This window comes from Budorcas taxicolor, chromosome 11, assembly GCF_023091745.1.
Source record: "Budorcas taxicolor isolate Tak-1 chromosome 11, Takin1.1, whole genome shotgun sequence".
Lineage (NCBI taxonomy): Eukaryota > Metazoa > Chordata > Mammalia > Artiodactyla > Bovidae > Budorcas > Budorcas taxicolor.
Window position 1 is genome coordinate 84751491 of NC_068920.1, and position 25734 is coordinate 84777224.

At 37.6% G+C, this 25734-nt stretch overlaps 1 protein-coding gene across 1 annotated transcript in view; it reads left to right on the forward strand.

The window, feature by feature from the left end:
- The window catches only part of MTA3 (metastasis associated 1 family member 3), a 168250-nt gene that overhangs the window by 75692 nt on the left and 66824 nt on the right, over positions 1-25734 (forward strand). The window contains exons 5-6 of the mRNA XM_052648380.1: positions 5354-5417; positions 7601-7718. Coding sequence (XP_052504340.1) covers positions 5354-5417; positions 7601-7718 — 182 coding nt within the window. The remainder of the gene's footprint in view (positions 1-5353; positions 5418-7600; positions 7719-25734) is intronic.

Genomic DNA, 25734 nt, shown 5'->3' on the forward strand with positions numbered 1-25734 from the left:
CATCTCTGTATTTTATGAGCACATAAATATTCCTCACATAATGGTCTCTTGTACAACCTTTTGTTTTCCTTGGAATTAATAATTGTTTTGCCTTTTTCCTTTTGCTTAATCTTCTAAAATGTAAAACATTTTAGTCCTTGCTTATCCGAAAATGTTTTTCACACTTGACTGATGATTTGTTTAGGGATATAATTCTGGTTTGGAAATAATTTCCCTCAGAATTTTGAATCTTTTCTTTTGTCCTATCTTACATTGCTGCTGTTGTGAAACATAATCTTCTGAAAGCATTTTGCATTTTTGAATTTCATTCTAAAATACTTGTTCATTGTGTTTAGTGGATTAAATGGTGTATAAAACTATTTGCTGAATTTCCAGTCACAGAATCAGGCATGATTCTTGATATGAAAAAATGTTCAGAATTCAGTTTGTGGCTAATAGCAGACTCATAAAATCAGTGACACACATGCAACTTTTTTGAAAGAAGGGAGTCTTGAAAAGTAAGCCTTTTGATTTGGGGTATTTTCTGGTTTGCAGACAAAGCTTCCAGGATGGCCCAGAGAGCGTCCATGTGCTCTCCACTCTGTTTCTGCTTAATGTTTGCAGTTCATTTAATCATGTCATCTTCATCAAAACTAAGAAATTTACATAGATATGTTACTGTGAACTAAACTCCAGACTGTATCCAGACATTAACCGTTCTCTCTCTGATGTCCTTTTGCCGTTCCCGGATTCACCCTGACATTGCATTTAGGCATCATGTCTTCATCATCTCTGGTCTGTAAGAGTGTCCCAGTCTTTCCTTGTTTTTCATGACCTTGATAGTTATGAAGAAGAATGTATATATTTTTAATAGTGACTGCATTGAGATACTGTGGTGGCTGAAGTAGTGGTCAGCTTGGCTGGGCTCCCGTCACACTCAGATGTCTGGTTAAAAAAACCCTGTATGTGTCCATGAGGATGTTTTCAAATAACCAGAAGAGGTTATTTGAATCAGTAGACTGAGTAAAGCAGATTGTCTTTCCCAGTGTGAGGGAAACCTCTTCCATACAGTTGAGGATCTGAAAAGAGCAAAAGGGTGGAAGAGAGAATTCTCCGTCTCTGACTGACTAAGCTGGGACCTCGGTTTCTTCCTCTCTGGGATTTATAGCAGCAGCACTCTTGATTCTCAGGCCTTTGGACTTGGACTAGAACTGCACGTTTTGTTTGCTCATTCATCAGTTGGTGGAAATGTGGATTGTTCTGCTTTTTGCCTATTGTGAATAATGCTGCTGTGAACATCTGTGCACAAGACTTTGTGTGGATGTGTGTTTTCTCTTCTCATGGTATTATACTCACGTGTGGAATTGCTGGGTCAGATGGCAGCTCTGTGTTTAACGTTTTGAGGAACTGCCAGACTGTTTTCTCAAGTGATTACACAGTTTTGTATCCTCACCAGGAAAGTGTTAGTGTTCCAGTTTTGCCACATCCATGTCGACACTTGTTATTGTCTGTGTTTTCCATTTTATTGTCTGTGTTTTTCATTTTAGCCCATCTTTGTGGTTCTCCGTGAACTGTATCTCACTGTGGTTTTGATTTTGCATTTTCCTCGTGGCTAAGAGTGTTGAGAGTCTTCCCCCTACCACAACAGCAAATTATTTCTTTACATATTTTAAAAAGTGAAATGTAATTGACATACAACGTTATGTTAGTTTCAGGTGTACTACGTAGTGATTTGACATTTGCGTACGTTACAAGATGATCACAAGAAGACTAGCAACTGTCTGTCCCCCATACCAAGCTACTACAGTATCACTGACCATATTCCTTATGCTCTATATTTTACATTCCCATGACTTATTTATTTTCTAATTGGGTGTTTGTACCTCTTAGTCCCCTTCACCTATTTGCCCCCATACACCACTGCCCACCCCCATGTACTGCTGCCCACCCCCATCTCTAACCCTGCCCCTCTGGCAACCACATGCTTGTTCTCTGTGAGTCTGTTTTCCTTTTGTTTTTTAAATTCCACATGTAAGTGAGAGATCACATGGCTATTTGTCTTTCTTTGTCTGATTTATTTCATACCCTCTAGACTATCTATGTTTTTGCAAATGGCAAGATTTCCTTTTTAAAAATGGAAAAATACCTTTCTTTAATAAAGAAATAATGGCTTTCAGTGAACAAGGCAGGTTTAAAATTCATGTTCAGTATGCCTAAGGATCACCTGGTCATGCTTGTTAACCACATAGATTCTTGGAGCCCTTCCAAGATATTTGGATTCAATTATCTTTGTGCGACACTCAGAATTTTCATTTTTCCAGGTCCTGGATCATTGTACTTCTGTGTGTTAGTGAAGGAAAGCCTACAGATAGATAGTGGGGGAAATGGATACTAATTTAAACTTCCACTTGTACAAATGGGTAGTAACATCTCTTGATAAGAGGAAAAATAACCTGGGTGCACATTTTACATAAGGTTTTTGAGTCCTGTGGGAGGGTACTAACATCTTGTTAAGGAAACAGCAGATTTTAGGCTGATCAGTACCTGCCATTAAACATGGGACTGTATTGTGTTGTAATAATTACATTTTTCTCTGTCCCTGTACTCTGCAGTTTCTGAAATAGAATATATATATATTTTTTGAAATAAAATATATTAAAAAAAACCATTTTGAATGGTATGTTGGAAAATATGTTATCTCTAGAAATTCTGTGCTTCTGTGTAACTTCCTGTCGAAAAGCAGTATGAATGATTATATGGGCCTTTCTCAGTGTTGCAGTCTTCCTGTGTTTTATATTGTTAATGTTTTGGTATCTTTGTTCCTTATGGTCTGAAGTGCTGTGGAAGAGACACAGGTTCATTGCTTGAGATTCAGGGTAAAACAACTGCGTTATCTATATTCAGAATTTGTTAATAGTTCCTTTAGTTTGCAGTTAGCTTAAAATTTATCATGTTTTTTCCTGTGAGCCAAGATTTGTTCAGCATAACGGAAGCCAACACTTTAAATCTCTTTTTAAACTACTTTATCAACATCTCTTGGCGTGGTGGTACATGTGTTAATTACATATGCATGTTTACTTCATAAAATAATTCTGACTCAGTCTCTTACTTTGTTAGCTGTTAATATATGTACATGAAAATTTAAGTGTCACATTTTTGTTTTTAATGGGGGGAAAGGTACAGTATAAATACATTAAAGAAAAATTATAAGTTAAAATTGTCTATTATCCTTTCCTTTTTGCATAAAATCTATATTTCCAAAGATATTTTACAGTTTAGATTGATTGGGATGGCTGTCCTTTTATTGATTTTGTAATCATCTTGGGCCTCTAAAACCAGTATAACCAATGTTTCCTTACCTCCTGATATAAATATGAAAATAATGGTTTACTGATTCAGTTTAGCATCTTTTTTCATGGACTTTCCTGGAGGTCCAGTGGTTAAGAGTCTGCCTGCCAGTGCAGGCAGGGGACAGCTGAGCCTGTGCACCTGTGCTCTAGAGCCCATGTGCCGCAACAAGAGAAGCTGGTACACTGCAGCTGGGGAGTAGCCCCTGCTCACTGCAGCTAGAGAAAGCCTGCACGCATCAGTGAAGACCCAGCATGGCCAGAAATAAATAAATAATTCTTAAAAAAAAATCTTTTATCATTTCAGACAGTATGGAGGCACCTTTATGCTGCATTCTTTTTATGAATTTTCAGTGTCTGTTATAAAATTCAAGTGATGCCTATTAAAATAACATTTATAACATCTGTTCCTCCCCATTTTGTTTTTAAACCTGACTATAGAGAACTTAAAAAGATTTTATGATTTCTAGGTGGAATAAGCCTTAAATGTTAGAAATACTGCTTTGTCAGCTGCTACTGAGGCAAGAGAAGTAAATGAAACTATTTTTGGAAATCCCGTTGGTTCCTTAAGCACTCTTGCATGCGTGAGCGCATATTCATGGGTCATAGAAGTTCTTCTATGGCCCTCCTAGATGTGCTCACAGCGGCAGAGCAGTTCCCCTTCTGGTAATTCTGTCCTTTGCATGAGCATATCAGGTAATTATTGATTTTGAGTGTTACATGCACTGAAATAATGATGTTATTTTTTCTGCTTCAGTACTGTGCACAAATAAAATACATGGGAAAAACAGAAAACCTTCATAACTCCCAGTAACCGAATTATGGATTTGACAGGATAGTATAAGAAGTACCACATGCTCTCAGAGAAACCTTTTGAAGTGATATCAACCTAAGATGATTAACAGAGAAAGATATTTTGATGAGAGGAAAACTTTTTTTTTTAATTTAAGTTTAAGGAACATGCAGTTGCAAAATGCTTAGTGTAGTTTTTGACTTACGCATTCATGTTTTACTTTTGCTTTTGGTAATTGTTTCCTTTGAACTGTATTTCACTCTGATAATCCAACAACAAACTTCCTATGTAATGTGCATTTGATGCATTTGTTTTTACATGTTAATTTGTGGGGAGCAAGTCGTGATTTTTGTTTAGAAAACCAAGTGATATTATAACATTTTAAAAGTATTTTGTGAGCCCTGACCAATATCTATAACTTGAATAGTCTCAGAATTGTGTCAAATTTGTAGCTGTACTGAATTTTTCAAACTGGGAAGATAATTTTAAAAGTGGTGTTAAATACCACTACGTGAATAACCATAATTTTTCTCAGGTCTAGACAGGCCTTTTTTAAACAGCATTTCATTTTCAAGTACACACCCAGCTATGATCAAAGGTAAATGCCATGAGACTTCAAGATCCATGAATCTGGCGATTTTTATTTGCCCCTTGCTCTATTGGAGTTCCTTGTGTTTAAATTTTAACTCATCTTTAGAGCAGTTTCAATAAAGGTAAGTTAGCAATAAAGGTATAGTTACATCAGGTAACCCTGATGGAAATGTGTATTTTTGTGTTCTTGTATGCAGTGGCTACTATAAAATTTGAAGGTTATTTTAGGCACTGGTTTACATGGTGATTTCTTTAAAAATCCCTTGTATAAAATTGCCTCATATTAACTCTTTACAGATTCAGAAGCTAACTTTGTCTGAAGATTACATTGTACTGTTCTTTCTTTTCTTCCTAAAGAGTTAGGAAATACCTATAAAATGTTTTATTTTATAAGGATTTGCTACCTAACACTGTTCCTTCCCCAGGTTAGCCTCTCAACAAATGTCTACAGTGTTATTTTTAGGTTCCATAGCACCAAGATGTAGAGTAAGTCCAAGTATATACATGTCTAGATGTTCCCAACTGCCATCTGGTTTCTTAATACTACCTTTACATTGTGAATATTCGTAACTTTGTGCACATCATCTCTGTGAAGGCAAAGTGGCTTTTCTTGCATTTATTCACTTTTTTTCTCTTTCAACAGGGGGAAATGCAGTGTTGCCCTTCTGAATGAGACAGAGTCAGTATTGTCATATCTTGATAAAGAGGTAATTCACAATTATACTTGTGTGTGTTTTTCCCTCTCTGTTTCGTACAAAGCCTATACTTTTGTATTATTTCTTCTTCTAACAAATTATTGCATAATGATAGCAATATTATGGTAAAAGTATCATGATTAGAATGTATTCAGGTAATTTCATTTTTCTGGTTAACTGAGATAAAAGTTGGAAAAAACTCCTACATCTGTCTGTCTGTCTTTGCTTCGTAATGAAAAGTTGGTAAAAGTATAGCCCATGATTGAATTGGTAGTGAAAGAACTTTTTTGTCGGGGAGAAGCTAAATTGGGCTTTGTGAAATAAATAAAAATACTTGGTCCTCTTCCCTTTTTTTGGCGGGGCGGGGGGAGTAAATAGCTTTTTTTTTTAGGCTCTTTGAAGATAAAATTTTACCATTGGTGGTCTGCTTTCTTTACTAGAATCCTAATAAACTTTGTCACCTAAGAAGAATTTTTTTGTAACCTTCAAGAGACGTCATAAATATTTTTATGAAATTGAATTAGAGCATGGACGCCATTGAAGGCAGGAAATTCTCATAAGCAGACTGTTCTACATTTTGCAGTTTTATGTGACTTTTATCAGTTTTATTGTGGGGAAAATACTATTGATGGTTCAGTATTTAACCTTTATAATTTCATAGTGTTTGTTTTCCCAGAATCTTTATTACATATATATTTTAAAAAGCAAAATTAAAGGGACATATTTTCTTTTAAAAAATAGTTTTCTATGCGCGAAAGTGTTGCTCCCTTATCTCAAATGAAGTAAAATTACAGAAAAAGACTGATGCAAACATGTAGAACTACTGTGTACCAGAAGCCTAATAAAATTAGAAGGAAAGTAAGTGTTTAAGGCAGAAAAAAAGGCTAATAGTCTTGTGAAATTTGGAAAAGAAGGGTTTATTGTCAGTCTGTCGAACAGAATGATAGATAATATGGATTGATGATGCTCAGAAATTATCTTTCATTCACAGAAGCAGAAATAAAAAGAAATAGTCAATATATTTTAGTATATTATATTGTATTTGGCTGTTCGGAGAGTGGATTTTTTTTGCTGCACGTGTTTGTGTGGCTTGCGAAATCTTAGTTACCAACCAGGGATTGAACCCAGGCCACTGAATGAAAGTACAGAGAGTTCACCACTGGGCCACTTGGAAATTCTGTGTTGTTTTTTTTTTTAAAGATGATATTTGTTACCTTCTAATTTGTTAACAATTTGTATCTGCTAAGGATTGTAGTAGATGAAAATTTGCCAAGTCTTTAGGATTTTTTTTTTTCCTATCCTCTTGCTTTTTAACCTCAGTCCTTTGTCAATCTACTGTTCTTTAATAGGCCCTTTCAGGGTTTAATACGGAGAGTCATGCAGTAGATGACCCTCACATCCATGGGGCAGGGAGGTTGGGGGGAACAAAAGGCAAGACTTTGCTGGTTCAGATGATTTCTAGTGGTTATGCAGAATTCAGCTACAGACTGGTGGCTATAGGTCATTTTATCCTTTAGGTCCAGTAAGTAGGGTGTTTGCTGTTTTAAGTGATCATGGAAAGTTAGGTAGTATGCTGGTGATGATAGAATGTATAGTTATGTTTATATGCTTACCCATATAGACATATGTTTTAGAATTTAAAGGACAACTGCAGAATTATAATTAATGGGTAATTGTAATTAAATAATTGTAATTAAGTGTATACAGTGTGACGTATTAGTAAACTGCATATAAACTAAGTTCTATCGTTTTAATGTGAAATGTGTCTACATTTTAATATTTTTGATAAAATGTGGGATGGGCACTCTCAAAGTAAGAGTGTCACACGTCAGTAAGGCACCCTTACTGTTTGGTGTGGACTTTACAGCCTTAAAATGATTACTGGATTTCAATGGTCTTTATTTGACTTTAGCTTAACTGTTAGAGCAATTAATGGTTTTCTGTTAGACTAACTAAACAAATAACAGTAACACTTTATTATCCACCCTGTTTTCATTTAATTTTATACTGTTTACCTGATGATAGTAACGTTATGCTCTCCTTAAAGATTTATGAATTTATTCACCAAGATGAAATTTTATGCTCTGTGGAGTTTTATGGTTTCATTATTATGACACTGGATTTATTGCTTTATAAAAAGTAGAAGGAATTACGTTTATGTCGCTATTTCTGTCTTCTGTCATCTTTTTTTCCAGGATACCTTTTTCTATTCATTGGTCTATGATCCCTCAGTGAAAACACTATTAGCTGACAAAGGTGAAATCAGAGTGGGACCTAGATATCAAGCAGACATTCCAGAAATGCTCTTAGAAGGTATGTTTTTCTTTGAGTTTCAAATCCTATGAAAACAAATTTCCTTGAAACTGGAGTATTTTCATCAGATGGAAAAAACAACTTTCAGGCCAAAGTTTAAAAGTAATGACCTCTTCCAATTTTAGAAATACAACAAGCAGCAATGAAAAATAATTTGTTTGATCAAGTATTCATTTTTCATTTCACATTTTCATGAGTTTTCTACCTGTGTTTTTCTTTTAAATACAACTTTAAGAGCGTTAATGTTGTTGAACTTGTATTTTAATGTGACAGACTCATGCTTTGAGATTTTCTGTGCCTTCACATCATCTATCTGAGCCATGGAATCTAGTGAGCACTTATATTATGGTGGGGATTTTGGCTGAACTGGGACTTTTAGACCACAGAGATTCAAAACTTTACATTTTAAAAGCATATCTTCCTAGCAAGACTTAATTTTTCTTTTTTCTGTCATATTTTTGTATACTTAAAACCTTTATTTTCTGATTTGAAAAGTAAAACATTCTTAAAATTTAAAAAATGAAACACAAAATAAAGTATAACATAGAAAATGAACACCACATCCTTTTCTTCCTTCCAAACCCGTGTTTCAGTTCAGTGTAGTCACTCAGTCGTGTCTGACTCTTTCTGGCCCCTTGGGCTGCACAGGCTTCCCTGTCCATCACCAACTCTTGAAGCATGCTCAGACTCATGTCCACTGAGTCGGTGATGCCATCCAACCATCTCATCCTCTGTCATCCTCTGCCCCTCCTGCCTTCGGTCTTTCCCAGCATCAGTCTTTTCTAAGGAGTCAGTTCTTTGCATCAGGTGGCCAAAATATTAGAGCTTCAGCTTCAGCATCAGTCCTTCCAATGAATGTTCAGGACTGATTTTGTTTACGATTGACTGGTTTGATCTCCTTGCTGTTGAAGAGATTCTCAAGAGTCTTCTCTAACACCACAGTTCAAAAGTGCTCAGCTTTCTTTAAGGTCCAACTCTTACATCCATATATGACTACTGGAAAAACCATAGCTTTGACTAGATGTACCTTTGTTGGCAAAGTAATGTCTCTCCTTTTTAGTATGCTATCTAGGTTGGTCATAACTTTTCTTCCAAGGAGCAAGCGTCTTTTAATTTCATGTCTGCAGGCTGACAAAACATGGTTCCCTGGAGAAGGGAATGGCAGTATTCTTGCCTTGAGAACTCCATGAACAGTATGAAAAGCCAAAACCCATATTTTATTTTGGTAATGGCTGTGGCTCATAGTCATTCAGGAATGGTCTTTGTGCAGTGGCAAGTTGCAGGTCACTCTGCAACTGCTTCTTTCAGTTAATGGTGCATCTTTTGCATCTTCCGGAATGAGCAGAGTGACTTCATTCTTTTTGTGACTGTAGAGTTCTTAATTCTGCATGGATGTGCCATAATTTATTTCCTTTACAAGTACCCCTGTTGATAGACATCTAGGTGTTTACATTTTTAAAAAATTTATTGTGGCTGCACTGGGTCTTCATTGCAGTGTGCAGGCTCATCATTGTGGTATTCAGGCTTTCCTAGTTGGGGAGCGTGGGCTCTCAAGTGCGAGGGCCTAGTTGCAGTATGTGGGATCTTAGTTCCTGGACCAGGGATTGAACTCTGGGCCCTCTGCATTGGGAATGCAGAGTCTTATCCACTGGAGCACCAGGGAAGTTCCTACATATTTTGAGCAAATGATAACTGCTAGAAAATCTTTACACATATTTATGCTGCATAAACATTTTTCAAGCATAGCTTCTTGGAAGTATTGAAAATGCCACTTTGCTCTTCAAAAATTTTTGAAATTTTTGTATGAGCAAATCAGATTCATTCACTGATAGATTATTAGCACCCCCATTTTGTTACATTTTTGTATTAGCTTTCAATTTGTTGTCACTTTTTTATTTTTTAAAATTGAAATTATACTTTCCATACTTAATTTTTAGCTATTCTGTAACTTTCTTGTGTATTTTCTATTTGGTTATTTATATGTATTGGCAAGGGTATTTTGCATATTAAAGGTAAACAAATATAGAAGTATTTGTCTGTGAGTATTACACCTGTTACCTCCTCACTTAAAAAATGTTAATGATTTTATATTTAAATGTTTTATTTATTTTTGTTATACAGAAATTTAGAATTTTTGTCATAGGTTTAGAAATTATTCCTAAAGTTTTTATAATTTGCATTCTTTACCATGCTTTCCTATAGGAAGTATATGCAGAAAAGTTAAATCAACTCAAGGTAGAGTTTGTGAACCATAGGCGCCACTGTGGTTTGTGGGTTATCATTGTCAGTGGTGGGCAGATGGGTGGCTGTGGATAACACTAGGTTGCAGACTTCTGCATTTTTATGAACTCAGTACCAAGAAAGGTCAGTCAGTAATGACTAAGCTTTGAGAACAGATTGCCATGTCTGCAATCAACTGTGTTTAGAAGTTTTGTTTTGTTGTGTGTGTGTGTGTGTGTGTGTGTGTGTGTGTGTTTTAAGAGATTGTAAGTAGTGAACTGGTTTATTATAGGCTGCTGCTGTTCGGCTCCTCTGTCCATGGGATTTCCCAGGCAAGATTACTGGAGTGGAGTGCCATTTCCTTCTGCATTATAGGCTGAGAGATTACATTTATTGGCATTCTGATCTGTACAAATCAATTTGTGTTCCCAAAATAATTTCGGATATTTATATAGTCCTTAACGTTTGATCTTAGACTTCATTGTTTTATTTTTGAAAGCATTTGATTTTTAAATTTTACAAAAGTGCACTGAGTATCCTTTCAATTCAGTTCAGTCGCTCAGTCGTGTCCCCATGAATCGCAGCACTCCAGTCCTCCCTGTCCATCACCAACTCCCGGAGTTCACTCAGACTCATGTCCATCGAGTCAGTGATGCCATCCAGCCATCTCATCCTCTGTCGTCCCCTTCTCCTGCCCCCAATCCCTCTCAGCATCAGAGTCTTTTCCAGTGAGTCAACTCTTCGCATGAGGTGGCCAAAGTACTGGAGTTTCAGCTTTAGCATCATTCCTTCCAAAGAAATCCCAGGGCTGATCTCCTTTAGAATGCGCTCAGCCTTCTTCACAGTCCAACTCTCACATCCATACATGACCACAGGAAAAACCATAGCCTTGACTACATGGACCTTAGTCGGCAAAGTAATCTGTCTGCTTTTGAATATGCTATCTAGGTTGGTCATAACTTTTCTTCCAAGGAGTAAGTGTCTTTTAATTTCATGCCTACAATCACCATCTGCAGTGATTTTGGAGCCCCCCAAAATAAAGTCTGACACTGTTTCCACTGTTTCCCCATCTATTTCTCATGAAGTGTTGGGACCGGATGCCATGATCTTCGTTTTCTGAATGTTGAGCTGTAAGCCAACTTTTTCACTCTCCACTTTCATTTTCATCAAGAGGCTTTTTAGTTCCTCTTCACTTTCTGCCATAAGGGTGGTGTCATCTGCATATCTGAGGTTATTGATATTTCTCCCGGCAATCTTGATTCCAGCTTGTGTTTCTTCCAGTCCAGCGTTTCTCATGGTGTACTCTGCATATAAGTTAAATAAGCAGGGTGACAATATACAGCCTTGACGTACTCCTTTTCCGATTTGGAACCAGTCTGTTGTTCCATGTCCAGTTCTAACTGTTGCTTCCTGACCTGCATACAGATTTCTCAAGAGGCAGGTCAGGTGGTCTGGTATTCCCACCTATCCTTTACATAATGGATAATTTTGTACTCTGGATATAACTGGAAAACATGTTCCAAGAAATGAAATTGCTAAGCTGTAAGGTGGTGTGTCTGAAATTTTATACAAAATGACAATTCGCTTCCAAGTAATCATTTACGGATTTTTTTTCCCTTGTTTCAGTTAAGGTATACTTTATATGTAGTGCATTTCTCCCAGTTTTGTGTGCAGTTCTCTGAGTTTTGGACAAATGTATAGCTCTTTGTGAGATATTCAGCAAGTCCATCTCCACATAGACCAAGAGCCAGGGCACTCCTGCATTGTGTCAGCCACACCTGGCCCACATTCTCCACCCCCTCACACCCCTTTGTTACTCCTCCCTGAACTCTGATCTTTCCTCTTTTCAAAACTATGTAGATTGTGTTGTTCGTGTAATCTTTTGTACTATTTTTATTATTTGACTTTTTTTCCTTTTTTATTTATTTTAATTGGAGGCTAATTACTTTACAATATTGTGATGGTTTTTGCCATACTTGCACATGAATCAGCCATGTGTGTACATGTGTTCCCTAACCTGAACCCTCGCTCCTACCTCCCTCACCATCCCATCCCTCGGGGTCATCCCAGTGCACCAGCCCTGAGCACCCTGTCTCTTATTTGACTTTTTAAAATGTAGGACTGTCTGAGCTACTGATTGTGTGGCTCTTTTTCTCTCTTATAGAAAAAATTTGAATATATTTTATGACGTATAGTTGATTTACAATGTTGTATTTTTAATTTCATCTTAAAATTTGTATATATATATTTATTGACATATTTTAATTTTTTATTTTAATCAGTTAATTAAAAAAAATTTTGGCCACGCTTTGGCTTGTGCCATCTCAGTTCCCTGACCATGGACTGAACCTGGGCTGTGACAGTGAAAGCTCAGAATCCTCACCATCTGGGAATGCTCTAATTTCTTTCTTTTCTTTTTTTTTTTTAAGTGTATGATTCACTCTTGGGCACTGAGCATAAGCCTAAGTGTATAGAAAGCCTAGAAAATTTTATGAATTGCTCATGTAAAGATAAATGCTGAAGCAAGTAATAAAGTTGGGATATGTCAGGTTATAGTGGGCAGAAAAATCAGCTCACAAAATCTCATGAGTTCCCACCTACGTGAAAAACTTTTAAATATGATATTGCCCCTGAGATGCATAAAGCTGGTTAGAGTTGTATAATTGGAAAGCATATATACCTAGCTTAAAGTAAAAAAAAAAAAATTTAAGGAAATAAAATCACATATAAAATGCAATAGGTTATTCTACAGTATATCGTAGTGAGGATTTGAAGTTCTTGAGGGTGAGAATCTTGAGGTTCTTGTTTCAGGTAAAAGGAGTGATTCTGAACAGCTTATGGCATTTGGGGAGTTACACCAGTTACCTGTCAAAGGCATTCTTTGTATTTAAAATGTGATGAAATGTTCATTAATATAATAAATCTTTTAAGTCATTAACAAGTATTAATTGCCTTTAATATTGTGTTTGTCTTGGTAGTGTTTGGGTGGTTGGTATACAAACTTCATTTAGTTAATAGAGCCCTTTCTTACTATACAAGGTCACCTTCAATAAGAAAGTCAGGTTGTTATGGGTGACATGGAAGAGATGGGCCCACTGAGTCAATTCGAAGGCCATATTCAGTACTTCACGTCTCTTAGAATCCCATTTCTTTCTCTTGCATTCCTATACACTAATAGTGAGAAAATAGAGAAATTAAGGAAACAATTCCATTCACCATTGCAACGAAAAGAATAAAATACTTAGGAATATATCTACCTAAAGAAATAAAAGACCTATATATAGAAAACTACAAAACACTGGTGAAAGAAATCAAAGAGGACACTAATAGGTGGGGAAATATATTGTGTTTATGGATCAGAAGAATCAATATAGTGAAAGCAAGTATACTACCCAAAGCAATCTATAGATCCAATGCAATCCCTGTTAAGCTACCAACAGTATTTTTCACAGAGCTAGGACAAATAATTTCACAATTTGTATGGAAATAGAAAAAACCTCGAAGAGCCAAACCAATCTTGAGAAAGAAGAATGGAACTGGAGGAATCAACCTGCCTGACTTCAGGCTCTACTACAAAGCCACAGTTATCAAGACAGTGTGGTACTGGCACAAAGACAGAAATATAGATCAATGGAACAAAATAGAAAGCCCAGAGATAAATCCTTGCACCTATGGACACCTTATCTTTGACAAAGGAGGCAAGAATATACAATGGAGAAAAGACAATCTCTTTAACAAGTGGTGCTGGGAAAACTGGTCAACCACTTGTTAGATCACTTTCTAACACCACACACAAAAATAAACTCAAAATGGATTAAAGATCTAAACGTAAAAAAAAAATGTTAAAAAAAAAAAAAAAGATCTAAACGTAAGACAAGAAACTATAAAACTCCTAGAGGAGAACATAGGCAAAACACTTTCCGACATAAATCACAGCAGGATCCTCTATGATCCACCTCCCAGACTACTGGAAATAAAAGCAAAAATAAACAAATGGGATCTAATTAAAATTAAAAGCTTCTGCACAACAAAGGAAACTATAAGCAAGGTGAAAAGACAGCCTTCTGAGTGAGAGAAAATAATAGCAAATGAAGCAACTGACAAACAACTAATCTCAAAAATATACAAGCAACTTATGCAGCTCAACTCCAGAAAAATAAACGATCCAATCAAAAAATGGGCCAAAGAACTAAATAGACATTTCTCCAAAGAAGACATACGGATGGCTAACAAACACATGAAAAGATGCTCAACGTCACTCATTATTAGAGAAATGCGAATCAAGACCACAGTGAGGTACCACTTGATACCAGTCAGAATGGCTGCGATCCAAAAATCTGCAAGCAATAAATGCTGGAGAGGGTGTGGAGAAAAGGGAACCCTCCTACACTGTTGGTGGGAATGCAAACTAGTACAGCCACTATGGAGAACAGTGTGGAGATTCCTTAAAAAATTGCAAATAGAACTGCCTTATGACCCAGCAATCCCACTGCTGGGCATACACACCGAGGAAACCAGAATTGAAAGAGACACGTGTACCCCAGTGTTGATCGCAGCACTGTTTATAATAGCCAGGACATGGAAGGAACCTAGATGTCCATCAGCAGACGAATGGATAAGAAAGCTGTGGTACATATACACAATGGAGTATTACTCAGCCATTAAAAAGAATACATTTGAATCAGTTCTAATGAGATGGATGAAACTGGAGCCGATTATACAGAGTGAAGTAAGCCAGAAAGAAAAACACCAATACTAACGCATATATATGGAATTTAGAAAAATGGTAACGATAACGCTGTATGCAAGACAGCAAAAGAGACACAGATGTATAGAACAGTCCTTTGGACTCTGTGGGAGAGGGTGAGGGTGGGATGATTTGGGAGAATGGCATTGAAACGTATAATATCATATGTGAAACGAATCGCCAGTCCAGGTTCGATGCTTGATACAGGATGCTTGGGGCTGGTGCATTGGGACGACCCAGATGGATAGTACAGGGTGGGAAGGGGATTCAGGATGGGGAACATGTACACCCGTGGCGGATTCATGTTGATGTATGGCAAAACCAGTACAATATTGTAAAGTAATTAGCCTCCAATTAAAATTTAAAAAATTTATATTAAAAAAAAAAGAATCTCATTTCTTCATGGCACAGTCAGAACCCCCAGTCTTCACAGTTAGACATGCTTATGAAGTCTTTTGGAACATAGTATTGGAAGAACCTCCACTGTTTTCCCTTTTCTTCTTCTCATTTTTTAAGTCTTAAAATTTATTTTATTGCAAGCAGTATGAATTATGATAGAAAATGTAATTATACTGGGAACAAAAAGTAGTAGTCCCTTAGATCATCCCTTTGATCACCCCTTCTAACCCTCTAGTAACCAGTTACTAATTTAACATGATCTCACAGACTGTTACATAAATATGTTTAGACACCCATGAAATTATGTTCTCTGCAGTATTCCATCATGTGATAGAGCCACATTTGTCTGTTTCGTGTATGTTTCAAGGTTGGGCAAATTTTCCCTCAATTGTTCTTTAAGATTTCTTGGTTGTGTGTGGGGGGAGTGTGGGCTCTCATGTCATAGTTTCTTTTCATACTGTTGAAGTTTATCATCAATTTTTTCAATTTACTCTTTTCCAGATTTCATTAGGATTCTAATTGAAATTGTATTAATATTAATGTTACTTTGGGAGGTGGTTTATTATTTTATATATATTTTGCATTATATGGTTCTACTTCTTAGTTTTCTATTCTATTACTCTGGTCTGTTTATGCTCTAATAACTCACTGTTTTAATTATAGAAGCTTTGTAGTATGTCTTAATATCTGGTGAGGCTAATTCCCCCTCTTACTTTTCCAAGCTTGAAAAAAATAAAAAAACTTCCTTCCTAGTTTTATGTGAGTTGCAGTTAATTTTTAAGTTAATTTAAGGAAAACAGACATTTTAATGATTTTTGAAATGTCCTCTGTTGAACACTACTTTTGGATTTGTGGAAGTCTTTTGTTTGGTTATAGATTTTATCTATTTCTTATTAAGTTTAATATTTTAAAGTTTGTAACTTATTAGCTTTATTTGTAAGTACTCACCTTTTTCATCATAAATAAAAGTCACTTTGGACTCTTATTTCAACTGGAAGCATTTAACATATCCAAAATGTTTATTTCGCTTGTCATCAGACAACCAACTAGATGCAAGATTTGAAGAACACACTGTTTAAAAATATTTATTTTGGCTGTGTCGGTTCTTTTTGGGGCATATGGGATCTTTTGTTGTGGTATGCCACCTTCTTTCTGCTTGGGCTGCATGTGGCTTAGTTGCTTCTGGGCATGTGGGATCTTAGTTCCCTGACTAGGGATCAAACCTGCATTGCCTGCATTGGAAGTGGACCACCAAGGAAGTCCTAAGAACCTCCTTTTTCTAATTAATGTATTTTCTGAGGAGGAGTTAGGGTGGCAGATAGATACACTGTCAGTTAAAACACATTTGAAAAACACAGACATTGCCATCATAGAAACTTCCATTCACAGCTAGTACCTATTTGCAGAGAAATCAAGTAGTAGAAAACATCATGTTTAAGAACAGATATTTAGGGCTTGATGCAGTCTGTGCTTACTAATAACCCTTTTGCTCCTCTTAAGTGGGTATGTTTAGACCAGTGGCCAGATTCCAGTATGCATTGGCATGGGATGTAGAACTTGAATTAATATCCTAAGTAGGTGGAAGCGTCAGCCACATGTCAGAATATTTTACAGGCTTGCTTTCTTTGTGAACGTGTCCTGGTGAATTTTAAGAAATTGTTGTGGTATTTGTCTCAATGGTGAATATTTCTTTTTTGTGGCTTCAGAATTTAGAAATTCATTTACGGCTACCCACTATCTAACAAACTCTGGAAACGAACACTGTCTAACAAGTTCTGGAAAAATGAGTATGTAGCTTGCAAACGAAGGTGAAAGTTGCTTTTGAGATTTAAAATCTTTATTGAGTTTGAATAAATACCTAAAGAATTTTCCAAAGAAAAAGATGTCATATGTAGTAAGTTTTGAATTATTATTTAGATGTATTGTAACACTGGAATTTTAAGAAAGAAATTGAAAAGTATTATAACATTAAATCATTAAAGAAAAATGACTTTGGATTCACAATTTTGGGTGAAATCTGACTGCACTATATTTTAGCTGAGTAACCTTGGGAAAATTATTTAACCTCTCCAAGTTCCCATTCCTTTTTCTAAAACACATCAGAGTGCTGTGGTGATAAAGGGAAGTAACTCTGGTAATGCATTTAGCACATCGCCCGTTGCTTAGTGTTAGCTACTACAGTTGCTTCTGCTGGGCCACCGCTGCCTGCTGCTACTAAGTAAATAGCTCTTGTCTATATTTGGGAATTTAGGATGTGTCCTTATATGCTTTTAAAACTTGAATTAACCCATATACAGTCAGTCAATAGAAAAGTATCAGTATAGTGTGGAAATGATGTCAGTTATCTGAGGCCTTTCCAAGCAGTTATTCTCACAGGTGAAGAGTGTTTAAGAAAAACAAAGATAAAATTCTACTAAAGTACCATCCTCCAGTGCAAGTAGTAGCCTCAAAGACTGGGGTGCTTTCACTGTGTTGAAAGTATATGTGTCATCTTAGAGTTACAGATGGATGAAAAATATTTTCCCCAATTTTTGTAAAAACCTTCACCCTAGATTTTATTTTCAATTTTGCTGAAAGTGTACACAGTGACCTACATCTCAGTGGAGGAAGTAGAAGTCCAGGGTTTAATGAAATAAAGGACTGACTGACCTTTGTGCTTGGTACAAATGTCAGTAGAGATTTAAGTGTGTTGGTATTTTTATTATATGATTGCTACTTTTTTTTTTAAGTGCTCTGGTTACCAAGTTCATAGGTCTTTAAAGTTTTGTCCTATCTTTTCATAAGCGCTATTATTTTTAAGTGTGTAATTTTGCAGAATGTATTTCCTGTAGTGTGGTGGATGTTAATCAACTGGAAAACATCACACCATAACAAGTAGTGCAGGTAGATAATTGGTTGCAACTGTATAAAAGTACTAATTTGTAACCCAGGACAATTTTGTCTTCCATGGGACATGAGATGATGTCTATAGATGCTTTAGACATTTTTGGTTGTCACAGCTGGAGGATGGGGAGATGATACTGGAATCTAGTGAGTAGAGATCAGGAGTGCTGTTGAATATCTTCTAATACGCAGGATTACACCCACCCAACAGTTATTGTCCTCCCCCCCTAATTCACTATTTACAGAGAAACTCTATTATAAAGGGTTATGGGGACGTAGTAAGCACAAAATAAATGTTGTTTAATATTTACATAATTATAAAAATATTTAAATTTTCAAATATGAATTATATGACCTGGTTTATTTCTGTGGGTTTTGATTCTATCTTTGTGCCAATACAACATGGTTTGGTTACTGTCGATGTATATTATAATCCCACCCAGTTTAGATAATCTTTCATTATTTCTTCCAGTAATGATAATATTCTTTGTATGTAGAGATTAATATTTGAATTATTTTATTGGCTTTCAAAACTAAACTTTGTTAAATTTAAGTTGAAATACTTGTACAAAAACAATAGCCTTAAGATTTTAAGTTTGCCCATTCCAGTCCATTTTAGTTCACTGATTCTTAAAATATTGATGTTCACTCTTGCCATCTTGATTCATTGACTTAACATTCCAGGTTCCTATGCAATATTGTTCTGTACAGCATTGGACTTTACTGCCATCACCTGTCACATCCACAGCTGGGCACTGTTTTCGCTTTGCGTCTGGGCTTCCTTGGTAGCTCAGATGGTAAAGTGTCTGCCTGCAGTGTGAGAGACCTGGGTTCGATCCCCGGGTCGGGAAGATCCCCTGGAGAAGGAGATAGCAACCCACTCCAGTACTCTTGCCTGGAAAATTCCATGGATGGAGGAGCCTAGTAGGCTACAGTCCATGGGATCGCAAAGAATCAGACACGACTGAGCAACTTCACTCTGTCTCTTCATTCTTTCTGGAGTTATTTCTCCACTGATCTCCAGTAGCATATTGGGCATCTACCAACCTGGGAAGTTCATCTTTCAGTGTCCTATCTTCTTGCCTTTTCATACTGTTCATGGGGTTCTCAAGGCAAGAATAGTGAAGTGGTTTGCCATTCCCTTTTCCAGTGGACCACATGTTGTCAGAACTCTCCACCATGACCCATCCATCTTGGGTGGCCCTACACAGCTTGGCTCATAGTTTAATTGAGGTAGACAAGGCTGTGGTCCATGTGATCACTTTGATTCATTTTCTATGATTGTGGTTTTCATTCTTCCTGCCCTCTGACTGATAAGGATAAGAGGCTTATGGAAGCTTCCTGTTAGGAGAGACTGACTGTGGGGGAAACTGGGTCTTGTTCTGATGGGCAGGGCCATGCTCATTAAATCTTTAATCCAGTTTTCTGTTGATGGGTGGGGCTGTGTATCATCCCTGTTGTTTGATCTGAGACAAAACTATGGTGGAGGTAATCCTTCAAAAGGTCCCAAAAATGCACAGACTTCAAAAGGTTCCTTCAAAAGTGCACAAACTCCTGCACTCAATGCCCGTGACCCTGCAGCAGGCCACCTCCAACCCACACCTCCCCTGGAGACTCCTGGACACTCACAGTCTGGGTCAGTCTCTTGTGCGGTCACTGCTCCTTTCTCCTGGGTCCAGTTACGCACCAGGTTTTGTTTGTGCCCTCAAAGAGTCTGTTTCCCCAGTCCTGTGTGGGTACTGTAATCAAATCCCACTCCAAAGTCAAGTTACCTGGGGGTTCTCAGTCCCTTTGCCAGATCCCCAGGTTGGGGAATCTTTTGTGGGTCCTAGAACTTTTCACTTTCATGCACTGGAGAAGGAAATGGCAACCCACTTCAGTGTTCTTGCCTGGAGAATCCCAGGGACTGGGGAGCCTGGTGGGCTGCCATCTGTGGGGTCACACAGAGTCAGACGTGACTGAAGTGACTCAGCAGCAGCAGAACTTTCTTAACAGTTCAGGAGTTCTCTTTGGTATAATTGTTCTGCAGTTTGTGGGTTGTCTTCTCTCAGCAGCACTATGGTGGGGTTAATGGTGACCTTCTCCAAGAGGGCTTATGCCACGGGCCATGTGACCAGGTCTCCTGCAGCCAGAGCCCCTGTCCCTGCAGCAGGCCACTGCTGACCCGTACCTCCACAGGAGACACTCAAAGACAGTTCTGGCTCAGTCTCTGTGGGGTCTCTGGGTCCTGGTGCTCACAAGGTTTTGTTTGAACCTCCAATTGTCTCTGGCAGGTAAGGGGTTTGATTCTAAACGTGCTTTCACCCTTCCTACCATTTTATTGGGGCTTCTCCTTTGCCCTTGGACGTGCGGTATCTTTTTTTGGTGGGATCCAGCATTTTTCTGTTGATAGTTGTTCAGCAGCGAGTTGTAATTTTGGAGTTCTTGCAGGAGATGAGTACACATCCTTCTACTCCACCATCTTGTCATGTGGCGAGAACGCACTGGTCATAGCAAACACCCTCTTCCAACAACACAGGAGAAGACTGTACACATGGACATCACCAGAGGTTCAACACCGAAATCAGATTGATTATATTCTTTGCAGCCAAAGATGGAGAAGCTCTATACAGTCAACAAAAAACAAGATCAGCAGCTGACTGTGGCTCAGATCATGAACTCCTTATTGCCAAATTCAAACTCAAATTGAAGGAAGTATGGAAAACCACTAGACCATTCATGTATGACCTAAATCAAATCTCTTAGCATTATACAGTGGAAGTGACAAATTCAAGGGATTAGATCTGATAGAGTGCCTGAAGAACTATGGACAGAGGTTCATGATATTATATACGAGGCAGTGCTCAAGACCATCCCCAAGAAAAAGAAATGCAAAAAGGCCAAATGGTTTTTTGAGGAGGCCTTACAAATAGCTGAGAAAAGAAGAGAAGGAAAAGGCAAAGAAGAAAAGCAGAGTTCCAAAGAATAGCAAGGAGAGATAAGAAAGCCTTCCTCAGTGATCAGTGCAAAGAAATAGAGGAAAACAACAGAATGGGAAAGACTAGAGATCTCTTCAAGAAAATTAGAGACACCAAGGGAACATTTCATGCAAAGATGGGCTCAATAAAGGACAGAAATGGTATGGACCTAACAGAAGCAGAAGATATTAAGAAGAGGTGGCAAGAATACACAGAAGAAGTATACCATAAAGATCCTCATGACCCAGATAACCACGATAATGTGATCACTGGACTAGAGCCAGACATCCTGGAATGCAAAGTCAAATGGGTATTAGGAAGCATTACTACAAACAAAGCTAGTGGAGGCAATAGAATTCCATTTGTGCTGTTTCAGATCCTAAAGATGATGCTATGAAAGTGTTGCACTCAGTATGCTAGCAAATTTGGAAAACTCAGCAGCGGCCACAGGACTGGAAAAGGTCAATTTTCATTCCAATCCCAAAGAAAGGCAATGCCAAAGAATGCTCAAACTACTGCATAATTGCACTCATCTCACATGTTAGTAAAGTAATGCTCAAAATTCTCCAAGCCAGGCTTCAGCAATACATGAACCAGGAACTTCCTGATGTTCAAGCTGGATTTCGAAAAGGCAGAGGAACCAGAGATCAAATTGCCAACATCCGTTGGATCATTGAAAAAGCAAGAGAGTTCCAGAAAAAACATCTATTTCTGCTTTATTGACTATGCCAAAGCCTTTGACTGTGTGGATCACAATAAACTGTGGAAAATTCTGAAAGAGATGGGAATATCAGACCATCTTACCTGCCTCCTGAGAAATCTGTATGCAGGTCAAGAACCAACAGTTAGAACCAGACGTGGAGCAATAGAGTGGTTCCAATCAGGAAAGGAGTACGTCAAGTCTGTATATTGTCACCCTGCTTATTTAACTTATATGCAGAGTACATCCTGCAAAATGGTAGGCTGAATGAGGCACAAGCTGGAATCAAGATTGCTGGGAGAGATATCAGTAACCTCAGATATGCAGATGACACCACCCTTATGGCAGAGAGTGAAGAAGAACTAAAGAGCCTCTTGATGAAAGAGGAGAGTGGAAAAGCTGGCTTAAAGCTCAACATTCAGAAAACTAAGTTCATGACATCCGGTCCCATCACTTCATGGCAAATAGATGGGGAAACAGTGAGAGACTTTATTTTGGGGGGCTCCAAAATCGCTGCACGTGGTGACTGCAGCCATGAAATTAAAAGACACTTGCTCCTTAGAGGAAAAGCTATGACCAACCTAGACAGCATATTAAAAAGCAGAGACATTACTTTGCCAACAAAGGTCTGTCTAGTCAAGGCTGTGGTTTTTCCAGTAGTCATGTATGGATGTGAGAGTTGGATTATAAAGAAACCTGAGTGCTGAAGATTTGATGCTTTTGAACTGTGGTGTTGGAGAAGACTCTTTGAGAGTCCCTTGGACTGCAAGGAGATCCAACCAGTCCATCCTAAAGGAGATCAGTCCTGGGTGTTCAATGGAAGGACTGATGCTGAGGCTGAAACTCCAATACTTTGGTCACCTGATGTGAAGAATTGACTCCTTGGAAAAGACCCTGATGCTGGGAAAGATTGAAAGCAGGAGGAGAAGGGGAGGACAGAGGATAAGATGGTTGGGTAGTATCACTAACTTGATGGACATGAGTTTGAACAAACTCTGGGAGTTGGTGATGGACAGGGAAGTCTGGTGTGCTAGAGTCCATGGGGTCGCTAAGAGGCAGATACGATTGAGCACCTGAACTGAACTGAACTGAGGGTTTTTAAATCTTCTGTACTTGTCATCTTATATTTTCTGAAGGTCTTGTAATTTCTTTATATAAACATGAGCGCTGAGTGCTAAGTTGCTTCTGTCATGTCCAACTTTCTGAGAGCCCAGGGACGGTAGCCACTAGGCTCCCCTGTCCATGGGATCCTCCAGACAACAATACTGGAGTGGGCCATTCCTTTCTCCAGGCAGTCTCCTGGACCCTACGGTTTGAACCCATGTCTCTAATGTCTCCTGCACTGGCAGATAGATTCTTTACCACTAACACCACTTTCAATTTTCTTTCTTACTGTTTTATATTTTTTTGCCATAATATATGTGATTTACTTATCTAATTTTTTTTTTTCACATTTTTGTTTTCATTCTCTTTGGAATGACATTCAGTTTTATATATTCATTTTTTTTTTCACTTTTCTTATAATTTATTTTTAAAACCTATTTTTATTAAGATATAATTGTCATATAACAGTGTATGTTCAATGTTTTCATATGATTACATTTATATGGTGCAGTTTGATTACCACCAAAGCATTAGCTATCTATCATGTCATATAATTATTACTTCTTTTTGTGGTGGTAACAAAGATCTGAGAGGGATTGAGGGCAGGAGGGGAAGTGGACAACATAGGATGAGATGGCTGGATGGCATCACCGACTCGGTGGACGTGAGTCTAAGTGAACTCCCGGAGTTGGTGATGGACAAGGAGGCCTGATGTGCTTCAGTTCATGGGGTCGCAAAGAGTTGGACATGACTGAACTATTGAACTGAAGAAAGATCTAGGCTCCTAGCAACTTTGAAGTTTATGTTGATAATAAAAGTATTACTGTCTGTACTCACTATGCTGCACATTACGTACTGTGGTGTCTCCTGAAGCAAAATCTCCCTTCTCCCTTCTGCCCCCGTTCCAGCCCCTATCACCACCATTCTACTCTGTATTTATGAGTTTGGCATTTAAGATTCCACATAGACGTTATATCACATAGTATTTGTTTCTAGTAACTTATTCCTTTGATGAATAACTTAAAACAATGCCCAGAACTTTTATAGCGTTAATAAAAATGGTGATAAATGGCATCTGTGTTTCTGAATTGAATATAATATATTCTGATGGTTGTTGTAGAGAAAATGAATTATATTTAGAACAAAGAATATCTCTAATTGTCCGTCAAAGGATGTGTAAGATGCCATCTTCATACAGGCTTAGTTCTTCCAGTCTTTGAAGAACATTTTGTGCTCTTCGGGGGCATTTTTAAGAAGTAGTTTGTCATTACTTTCTAGAAATCTTAAACTGTAGTTGAAGGGTTAGAGCGAACATTTAAAATCATTGCTGAATCTATATTTTTTCAAAATTATGAAGAGGAACATATGAAGCAAAAGATAGGATGCTTTATGTAATCATGTAATTAGTTGGTAAATACAGTTTGTGGGAATTCACAGATTAGAGAGATCTTCACGGGTGAATGTGGGACCGGAGCAGATTGGAATTGCCCAGATTATCATAAACGGAGGAGGAAAGTGAGATTCTTGCAGTGACTCGAATGGACATGGCCAGAGCATAGAATTCATGTTGGTTCTGTCTCAGGCTCATAGTACGTTCCCCAAGACCTTTCTCCAGCTTGCTGTTAGCTTTGTTGAGTATTTGGTTATACAGATTCTAGAGCTTCTTAAAAGATTTTCCCTTGTGAAAAGGGATTAAACTGATATAAATGTATTATGTGGTGAATCCAAAATGGGGAATTCTCTAGAGTGACTTTAAATAGAACATGCTGTATTTTTGTTGTTCTTGTTATTTTTGTTCCCATCCCATGGTATTATATGTTTCAGTTATTAGTAGAAAGATACTCAAGAGTGTTTTATTATTGTTTATAGCAAATTTATTTAGAATTCTTATACTGAATTCTCTTTATTCTGTATGCTACAAAATGTATGGATAGGATTGAAGTTTATCAATTTAACTAACTTGAATTTGAAAAGTCAATATCAGTTTTATTAGCCTTACATCCTGGAATATATAATAGAAGGGGCTTCATATTGAATATCATCTTCATTTCATTTTATATTATTTGAAAATATAGATTACAAATGTAGATTTAATATATATATATTTTACTGTTACTGTTGATCTTACTTAAAAATGTGTTTATTGAAGATACAAGGAAGTAAAATTGCTTTATTTTTCTTTCAAAAGTTTCATGTTTACAGACTTTTGGGTTTGTAACTGGTTTTTTAAAATGAATCAGTTAAATGTTGTAGCTCAGCATGTGTTGTAAGAAAAAATAATGAAAACCAAAATCCTTTTAAATACCTTGTATGTCTCTGGACTAGTATTCACCCTGGTCTTTTTGTGCTTCTTTTGTTGGTGGTGGCAATTTACTTTTTGGTTACCTACCTGCCTTTGAAAAGGGAGCGAGATGGACAGGCCTGCCCCCACACCCTGCAGCTGAGAGCAGTGGCTGTAATTAGGAGACTGCAGATGGGTGGGTGGGGATTCTGCTGTCCCCCTTTCTCCTTCTGAACGTCAGCTCCTGCTTCCTCCTGGCCTAGGAAGGAACCCATTATAAGCCCATAGCCTGCATTCATCAGTCACCAGGGGATGTTCAGCCTCATAGACTGTCATTCTGCTTGATATTAAGATGCCGTGATCAAACCCAAAACAAAGCCCAGACCAGCCCCTAGCCCGATAGGAAATTCATAGCTGTAAATTAGAATCCAGTTGTCTGCCAAGTCCATTACTCTCCTTTGTCCTAACATGAAATCTTGCATGATGGTTCTATCTCCCTGTGACACATTCCTAAAAGAAAGCATCTTGTATTAGCCTCAGTCTTTTCCTCAGTCTCTTGATTGTTCCTTCTTTCTGTTAGTGCCAACCCCGTCTATGTAATTCTCAAGACTGGAAACCTTCCCGCGATACCCGTCTGTCACTGATGTCCCTAAATTTCTCTCTGGGCTCTTTATTGTCACTGTCAATACCTTGTCTCTCTGTCTGTATCACGTATCTGTAGAGGA